The following is a 10,269-nucleotide window of genomic DNA, read 5'->3' on the forward strand; positions in this document are numbered from 1 at the left end:
TAAAGTAGGAGCTGTGAAGGAATATTAATTACACATATCTTTGATGAGTCTTGTAACTTAATAATAGAATTTGTAAGTATTTGTAGAGGCTATGCCTAGAGGCCATCAGGTGAGTGTTGAAACCAGATTTTATTGTATTTCTCATTTTCTAAAGAAGATTAATAAAAAAAATCTTTTGTTTTGTACTTCTCAAATTGTGTTGTTTATTGCTAGACTTCACTTCTAAACAAAATACCGATGTCTTAAGTCCTTAGGTGAATGGGGCCAATACCTAAAATAAATGAGGTGCTGCACAACATATTCCCTAACTTTCATAATAATTGGTCTAGTAGTTTCTCAATCACATATAAACACTCATTTGTCTTTTTCTTTAGGGGTTTTTGTAATATAAATAGAAATACAAATCTCAGTACTCTTTTAAATTATTTTATCACAACATGATTCGTACATTGAATGCCATTTACAAGTCTGAAACATTCAGATTCATTTTCAAACTTAAAAATGGTATTTAATATCCGAATCATGTTGTGATAAAATAATTTAAAAGGGTACTGATTTGTATTTCTATCTATATTTAAACATTCATTTATATTTTTCATTTTTATATTTTATCCATGTTGTATTATATTGTGTAATTAAAAAATAAAGTGATAGATTTTATCAATTTAATAGTAAGCACTATTATTCACATTAGTCCAATCATATTTTCTTATGACTCTCAATCTATTTCATGAATATTCCAATGCTGTCTGCTGTACATTATAATTTTTATAATTTTAGTCGAGCCAGATCTGTAATGCAGCATCTGGACAATGCTTCAACAATGATCAAGTCTGAACTTTCCTTGTTGGACTAGACCCAACAACAGTGATTTTTCATGTGAGGAAAAAACACTACATCGAAAATTTAAAACAAATTAGTCACACAAGGTGTTTCTTTTTTAATGATAGAAATGAAAAGTCTTTATATTCTACATAATTTTCAAGTTGCAATTTATTTATATATTAATACATTAATATTTACAGATCTATCCTAATAATATTTCCTATCTAGGTACCTAATATTTACAACCTCTTCTGGAGATACGGTCAACCTGAAAAGATGAAAATTAATTATTTTTAAATCAGTTATTTGAATGAACACAGTAATATTAGTTTATGAGTCAGGAGTTCCTAACATCATATCATCACATGTTTAGTCTGATTGAACCACATCTGTAGATTATCAATAACTATTTAGGACATTTATATAATTATAGTAACATCACACTAAAATGCATATAGAAAATGCATACAAATCAATAAAAATGCACATAGAATCCATAAAAAATATTTAATCGAGCATTAGCGAGTTTTTACTCTCAACTCAAGGCCAAAGTCGTTGTCCGTCTGTGTGAATATTCAACAATAACTTTTGAAAGATTTGATCAATCAACTTCAAATTATGAACACATACTCTTCGTCTCTTTTTACAGCTCAAGCTCGTTGGACAACAAAATTTACCGACTCCTTCGTCCTTTTTCAGGATATAACAAATAACATTGAAATTGCTCAAGAAAAACATTTGTTGTGATTTATCATTAAGCCAGCTGAAGATTTCATTGCATGCAATTACTACAGTTTTTCCATTCATTCATAACATCAGCTGAGGCTTTTTGGGAGCTGTCACACAGACAGTCCTTCTTGGGCTGACACATGATTTCAGCTGGCTAATTTGCAACTTTTACATCAAAAAATTGATACGGGTTGAGATATCAATGTGCGGTTTTCTCTTGGAACTCTGTATTGAAATCATGTATCACATGACCATCTTCTCATTTAAAAAAAAATAATTTCGATTCATATGAGGGACAAAGAAGTTAAAGCGAAAGAGTAATTTTTCATTTCAAATATGATCCCCAATGAAACATCCTTTCAAATAATTCTTGTAAAAGAAATATTTAGCTGTTTTCATAATTTTAATCAACTCTGTATAATTAAAAGTTACGCGTTTCAAAAATTACAATACAACATTTCATGAGTGAGTTCTCCAACCCAGGGTGTTACTAGTGCAGAGTTGGTAAAAATTATGGATACAGCTAAATGTTCCTTTCACGAGAATAATTATTACATTAGGATTCATTGGTTATCCCATTTGAAATGAAAAATAACTATTCAAAAATTACTCTGTCGCTTTAATATAAATGATAATTTCCACATACTAAAATTAAGGTACAAGTAATATGTAACTTTTTGGCTGTCGACCATTGATTGTAATGGTTATCTTGTCAATCTGACTCTTACCTTCTCACATTACTTCTTCCTCTCCAGCGATGTCAAGAAGGAACCACTCATTCTGAGGCAGTGGCCTATTGACAATGTTGTCGGCACCATGAGCCACTTCGACATCTTCGCCTTCTTGACATCGCGAGTAACTTTGTCTTCTTTCGGTCGGTTGACCGCAATGTCTCTATGTACTCTAATAAGATTGTCATAGGAGGTTCTCTCTATTGTCTGGAGCCTTCCTAAAAAGCAATTAATTCAAAGCTTATTACAAGAAAATTTTAAACAATTGCAAACTTCAAAGGACTTGAAATAACTACTGTGCTCTCATCAGTTGAACCACTTTTTTATTGATCTTGCAGCTGTGTATTTGATCAAGTGCAGATTTAAATTGGCGTGAACGCAAGCTGAATGATTTTGGAATACACATTTGTTTCATTAAAATCAAATACTTAATTATAATAATAATAATAATTATTATTATAATCAATTTGTTGCATGTTTAGTACGGTACGGTAGTGATTCTAAAACAATACCGTAATCAATTTATAATATAGGAGTTTAAGATAAGATGAACATGAACTATGAGTGGGGATCTATACTTGTTTGTCAATGATAGATGATACAACATCGCATGAGCAACAGAGAATAAAATACACCAGAAGGCATCCTCTATCTATCAATATCATGGACAGCCTATCTACTTTGATTGAATATTCAAGAACAACTCGAATTTAACTATGAATTCATATTGAACTAGCCGGAAGGCTCGCTTCGCTCGCCTCATCTGTCTAGCCAGTGGGCTCCGCCCAGAAAACGCAGGAAAAATGCTCAAGCGCTGATCTTGGTTGGAACTTGGGCGTTATTGCAAAACCCTACCAATACAACATTTTCATACCTCAGCAGAGCCTGTGTATCAAATTTGAACATTTTTTGCCAATTAGTTCTTGAAATAGCTGAGAATCGCTGGAAAAATGCTGTTCTTGGGTGCCTCTCTGGAAAAATCTCTGGTAATTTTTCAAATCTGTTCTTAGAGCGCCTCTAGTTGGCCAACTATGTTGAATTTGAGCCTATTTGGTCCAGTAGATTTTTAGTTCTGTTGATTATGAGTGAGTAAGTGAGTGAATGAATCATTGTCATTTTGCTCTTTTATCTAACTATTATAAATATATAGAGTGCCTAAAAATAAATTGATTGAATAAAACCCAGAGCAGTTGCTAATTCCAATTTGGAATCGGTTGAATGAGGTTGGCTAGCACTAACTAGGCCTAGGTGGAACCAGGAATTTTATGAGTGCTCGAAACTAGTTTTGCTTATGCAAAAAAGTATTGAAATGGATACTTATAATTTTGATGATTATTAATCGATTAATTATCTATTCTTATTTATCTGTGGACAACGTTGATCAATACGTATTTTGCAACGTTCCAATTTCCACAATTATTTTCGTGCTGTTTACATCATACAGAAAATATTAGCACATGATCTTTTTGTCTTTGCTATAGTACAGTACTACCACTTAATTCAAAACAACAAAATTTTATCAATAATATAGGAAGAAGTAATGACTAGGTGCTAGTCGCTTGATTCTAGGTTTCATTCAATCGACCCAATAATAATGTATCACTTACTTATGAAGCTCCATATGTCGAGATTCACGCCAAACGCACAAAGAAGTTTGGCGTGGATTGACTCGAGGTCATTGTTGGTCCTCCTGGCGCAACCAAAAGTAGACAATGACTCCACGCCAATCACACCTACCCAGAATCTCCTCACATAAGCTGTTAAGTTCTGCAACCGAGCATCCATCTCTCCCTCATTAATGTAATCTATGATTGCATTTAGGCCATCAACTATCGAGTTCAGGAGGAGGGGGAATAGTTGGAGGAGGAGGAAGAGTAGTGTGAGGAGGAGGAGGAGGAGGAGGAGGAATAGAAGGTGAGGAGGAGGAGGAGTAGGTGGGGGAGATGGAGGAGTAGATAAGGAGGTGAAGGAGGAGTAGTTGTGGGAGGAGGAGGAGTAGTAGGAGGAGGGGTGGAGGGTGAGGAGGTGAAGGAAGAGGTCAAGGAGGAGGAGAAGGAGGAGGAGGAGGAGGAGGAAGAGGAGGCTTGATTTACTATTCATCTCAAGTTTATAAACACTTCAAAGACTTCATATAGAATATTTAAATATGGTTTAGTTTATAATCAAGGTTTGTGTTAAAGTTGGTGTTGTGTGAACAAAGGTTTGAGCAAACTTGGCTCAAAGCCCTATTGTAATAAACCACTATCACAATAAACCTCGGTTTAGGACTATGATTTGAAATCCATATGTGATATGAATTTGGATTTAACCTACCACATTGTGATGTATTATTATTTTGAAATTGATCAGCTGACTAGTAGTTCAATGAACAGTAGACCTCGCGCAGTTCAAAACCACAGCCTCTTGTAATACTGTCCATCAGAGTGAATTATGTCCTGTCCTTACGTGTCCGTGTCCGTGTAGTTATATAATAATTATAGTTTTACAATTAAAAAGGAAAACAAAAGAAAATAATAACGAACTTGATTAAATATTCACAACGATTCAGTATAACTAATAAGATTAGAAGAGAACAATATTTTAGTTAGATTCAGGTAAGTTAGTGAAGGGGTATAAAAAGGGGTATGAAAAATATGTTTATACAAAGAAATAAGAAACAGTTGAAAGAAGAGAGAGTTGGTAGAGCTCAAAAATAATAATTTAATCATCAATTGAGCAGCATAATTTTTCACAAGATTTGTTTCACCAAGAAGTCTTGTTCTATTGCATGGAACATGGCAATTTTTCAAATTGCTGATATCTGGCATGAATATTATTATTTAGAATTCCATATAATAACATAAATGCTCTGAAGCTGCGTTTACACCAAAGTTATTGACAATATCCTGATAACTTAATCCTTATTGATTTTATCAGATTGAACATAACTTATCATAGTTACACATGATGATCATATGAGTTTGTCAAGTTCCGTTCAATCTAATAGAATCTATAAGGATTGAGTTATTAGCATTTTGTTAACAACTTTGGTGTAAACGTGGCTTGAAGGATTTTCTGGTTTTTAAGTCTTGGACTTCAAATGTTGACCTCGAAGTTTCAGTGGAAAAGGATATTGGACAAAATGTTCCATACTTTTTTAAATAAAGATAACACAATAACCTTCCTGAATTTATTAAAAATCAATAAGAAGTCCTGAAGTCGGATAAAGAATATTATTTGCTAGTAGCAGTCACCGTGTCGAACTTAATATCTCTGCAAAATTTCATGACCATTGGTCTAACGGTCTAGGAGGAGTAACTCAACAAATAATAACAATTTCATCTATAAGAGCTTCGCTCACCTTCGGCTCGCTCAGCAATTAGAAATGGAAAATAAAAATTTACATGGATGGGGCGGAGCACCTGCAATTCTTAAGGTGCGTAGGCCTACAGATATACGCGCCGCGAACATGAGCAAGTCACTTTTAATCAGCTAATAATAATAATAATAATAATAATATAATAATAATAATAATAATAATAATAATAATAATAATAATAATAATAATAATAATAATTATTATTATAATCAATTTGTTGCATGTTTAGTACGGTACGGTAGTGATTCTAAAACAATACCGTAATCAATTTATAATATAGGAGTTTAAGATAAGATGAACATGAACTATGAGTGGGGATCTATACTTGTTTGTCAATGATAGATGATACAACATCGCATGAGCAACAGAGAATAAAATACACCAGAAGGCATCCTCTATCTATGAATTCATATTGAACTAGCCGGAAGGCTCGCTTCGCTCGCCTCATCTGTCTAGCCAGTGGGCTCCGCCCAGAAAACGCAGGAAAAATGCTCAAGCGCTGATCTTGGTTGGAACTTGGGCGTTATTGCAAAACCCTACCAATACAACATTTTCATACCTCAGCAGAGCCTGTGTATCAAATTTGAACATTTTTTGCCAATTAGTTCTTGAAATAGCTGAGAATCGCTGGAAAAATGCTGTTCTTGGGTGCCTCTCTGGAAAAATCTCTGGTAATTTTTCAAATCTGTTCTTAGAGCGCCTCTAGTTGGCCAACTATGTTGAATTTGAGCCTATTTGGTCCAGTAGATTTTTAGTTCTGTTGATTATGAGTGAGTAAGTGAGTGAATGAATCATTGTCATTTTGCTCTTTTATCTAACTATTATAAATATATAGAGTGCCTAAAAATAAATTGATTGAATAAAACCCAGAGCAGTTGCTAATTCCAATTTGGAATCGGTTGAATGAGGTTGGCTAGCACTAACTAGGCCTAGGTGGAACCAGGAATTTTATGAGTGCTCGAAACTAGTTTTGCTTATGCAAAAAAGTATTGAAATGGATACTTATAATTTTGATGATTATTAATCGATTAATTATCTATTCTTATTTATCTGTGGACAACGTTGATCAATACGTATTTTGCAACGTTCCAATTTCCACAATTATTTTCGTGCTGTTTACATCATACAGAAAATATTAGCACATGATCTTTTTGTCTTTGCTATAGTACAGTACTACCACTTAATTCAAAACAACAAAATTTTATCAATAATATAGGAAGAAGTAATGACTAGGTGCTAGTCGCTTGATTCTAGGTTTCATTCAATCGACCCAATAATAATGTATCACTTACTTATGAAGCTCCATATGTCGAGATTCACGCCAAACGCACAAAGAAGTTTGGCGTGGATTGACTCGAGGTCATTGTTGGTCCTCCTGGCGCAACCAAAAGTAGACAATGACTCCACGCCAATCACACCTACCCAGAATCTCCTCACATAAGCTGTTAAGTTCTGCAACCGAGCATCCATCTCTCCCTCATTAATGTAATCTATGATTGCATTTAGGCCATCAACTATCGAGTTCAGGAGGAGGGGGAATAGTTGGAGGAGGAGGAAGAGTAGTGTGAGGAGGAGGAGGAGGAGGAGGAGGAATAGAAGGGTGAGGAGGAGGAGGAGTAGGTGGGGGAGATGGAGGAGTAGATAAGGAGGTGAAGGAGGAGTAGTTGTGGGAGGAGGAGGAGTAGTAGGAGGAGGGGTGGAGGGTGAGGAGGTGAAGGAAGAGGTCAAGGAGGAGGAGAAGGAGGAGGAGGAGGAGGAGGAAGAGGAGGCTTGATTTACTATTCATCTCAAGTTTATAAACACTTCAAAGACTTCATATAGAATATTTAAATATGGTTTAGTTTATAATCAAGGTTTGTGTTAAAGTTGGTGTTGTGTGAACAAAGGTTTGAGCAAACTTGGCTCAAAGCCCTATTGTAATAAACCACTATCACAATAAACCTCGGTTTAGGACTATGATTTGAAATCCATATGTGATATGAATTTGGATTTAACCTACCACATTGTGATGTATTATTATTTTGAAATTGATCAGCTGACTAGTAGTTCAATGAACAGTAGACCTCGCGCAGTTCAAAACCACAGCCTCTTGTAATACTGTCCATCAGAGTGAATTATGTCCTGTCCTTACGTGTCCGTGTCCGTGTAGTTATATAATAATTATAGTTTTACAATTAAAAAGGAAAACAAAAGAAAATAATAACGAACTTGATTAAATATTCACAACGATTCAGTATAACTAATAAGATTAGAAGAGAACAATATTTTAGTTAGATTCAGGTAAGTTAGTGAAGGGGTATAAAAAGGGGTATGAAAAATATGTTTATACAAAGAAATAAGAAACAGTTGAAAGAAGAGAGAGTTGGTAGAGCTCAAAAATAATAATTTAATCATCAATTGAGCAGCATAATTTTTCACAAGATTTGTTTCACCAAGAAGTCTTGTTCTATTGCATGGAACATGGCAATTTTTCAAATTGCTGATATCTGGCATGAATATTATTATTTAGAATTCCATATAATAACATAAATGCTCTGAAGCTGCGTTTACACCAAAGTTATTGACAATATCCTGATAACTTAATCCTTATTGATTTTATCAGATTGAACATAACTTATCATAGTTACACATGATGATCATATGAGTTTGTCAAGTTCCGTTCAATCTAATAGAATCTATAAGGATTGAGTTATTAGCATTTTGTTAACAACTTTGGTGTAAACGTGGCTTGAAGGATTTTCTGGTTTTTAAGTCTTGGACTTCAAATGTTGACCTCGAAGTTTCAGTGGAAAAGGATATTGGACAAAATGTTCCATACTTTTTTAAATAAAGATAACACAATAACCTTCCTGAATTTATTAAAAATCAATAAGAAGTCCTGAAGTCGGATAAAGAATATTATTTGCTAGTAGCAGTCACCGTGTCGAACTTAATATCTCTGCAAAATTTCATGACCATTGGTCTAACGGTCTAGGAGGAGTAACTCAACAAATAATAACAATTTCATCTATAAGAGCTTCGCTCACCTTCGGCTCGCTCAGCAATTAGAAATGGAAAATAAAAATTTACATGGATGGGGCGGAGCACCTGCAATTCTTAAGGTGCGTAGGCCTACAGATATACGCGCCGCGAACATGAGCAAGTCACTTTTAATCAGCTAATAATAATAATAATAATAATAATAATAATAATAATAATAATAATAATAATAATAATAATAATAATAATAATAATAATAATAATAATAATAATAATAATGTCGAGTGACCTGGCTGGCTCAGGTCTGGTTTCAGAGTTTTCAGGTCCCAACTGATCAATTTCAGGGCCTCTGACATGACCTAACGACTGCTTTTTAGGCAGCCGGGACCGACGACTTGACGTGTCCTTCCGAAACAGCTGATGCCAAGCTTTTTATATCTGTATCTTTCCGTTTCTGTGAAAATACAGATATAGTCAGCTGATTAAAAGTGAATTGTTGATGTTCGCGGTGCTTATATCTGTACGCACCTTCACATATATGGTACTTGTGGCAGGTGATGAGCTTACCAATGTCAATTTATATTATGAGCTTGATCAAAATAGTTGGAGTGGTTTTTGAGAAAACCGCGGTTTTTTATATAATTTTGATAGAACTTTGAATCGCAACTATTATAAATGCTAAATAAATGCTATATTTTATGTTGAATTCATCTGATTGCAGGTACTGCTTGTGGCGGACATACAGAGATTTTTACAAGTGCATCCTTCTTCTTTCTCCATTCCTCAACATTGTCACCAACTGTCGGCTTTCTTTCTACAAAATTCTTGGGAACCCTTTTATTGAAAATCTTTGAAATAATGTAGACTGTTTCAAATAGAAAAATATTAGCTATGGTTCATTAGTATATGGTTGTTTGGATTCAGAGACAGAATTCTTTCAGACGTATGCCCCTTATTAGCGTCTGTGCTCATATTGTTGCATTAGTGCGCCAAAAGTCATCTTTATCGTTGTGGACACTGACGAATTAACCTGCTTGGCTTTCCCCAACACTGTCCACAAGACAACATTGATTAGCATGACCATGCTCGTAGCACGGAGTGCCCTTTCTACTTTTTTTTTGAAGAGTAAGGTATTCATTTCGGCGCCATTCGCTCTATGTCTGCTTCTCTTTATTCGAGACCATGACGTGTGACTTGTATCTCCATTATGGCATTTGTTTTTGACATCTTCACTCATCGACTAGCCGCTCTCACGTCAGCCTATTTATATATTTTATTATAAAGCCCACTTTCGATGTATATATTATGTTTCAACTATTCAGGTTATTAAACCACATAAAAAAACTCATTACTGGTGAATTTCTCAATCGATATTATTATGAAGAAAATTTTCTGCAGTCAATATTATATTTTACTCACACCCATTTATAGAAGTACAGATAATTGTAATAATAAGCATATTTAATACTCTGTTATAGAGGTAGATAATATTCTTCAATGTTGAATAGTCATAATGCTATATTATAATGCTGTAATTAAGCCTATTGAAGAATAACAAGATTACAGACACTATTGGTCAGTGTGAAGTTAGCAGTAAATTTGTCAGAAGTACATTAGAAAACGATAGTTCTGGATGCAGACACAATA

The 10,269-nt window shown here is 34.3% G+C and overlaps 1 protein-coding gene across 1 annotated transcript; it reads right to left on the reverse strand.

Moving 5' to 3' along the window:
- Positions 1 to 976: 976 nt before the first annotated feature.
- LOC120354569 lies at positions 977 to 4,070 on the reverse strand. The gene is made up of 3 exons (XM_039441916.1): positions 3,893 to 4,070; positions 2,283 to 2,503; positions 977 to 1,093 (listed from the first exon to the last, which is right to left on the reverse strand). The coding sequence occupies exons 1-2, from the start codon at positions 4,068 to 4,070 to the stop codon at positions 2,292 to 2,294; spliced, it is 390 nt and encodes a 129-aa protein (XP_039297850.1). The 3' UTR covers positions 977 to 1,093; positions 2,283 to 2,291.
- Positions 4,071 to 10,269: the final 6,199 nt, after the last annotated feature.

Source organism: Nilaparvata lugens, chromosome X, assembly GCF_014356525.2.
Source record: "Nilaparvata lugens isolate BPH chromosome X, ASM1435652v1, whole genome shotgun sequence".
Lineage (NCBI taxonomy): Eukaryota > Metazoa > Arthropoda > Insecta > Hemiptera > Delphacidae > Nilaparvata > Nilaparvata lugens.

Bases quoted from the DNA above. Each gene is read 5' to 3' on its own strand.
- LOC120354569 (XM_039441916.1), bottom strand. From the start codon at position 4,070: ATGGATGCTCGGTTGCAGAACTTAACAGCTTATGTGAGGAGATTCTGG. The intron at 2,504-3,892 runs GTAAGTGATACA...ATTGCTTTTTAG, and splicing joins CGACATATGGAGCTTCATAA to GAAGGCTCCAGACAATAGAG.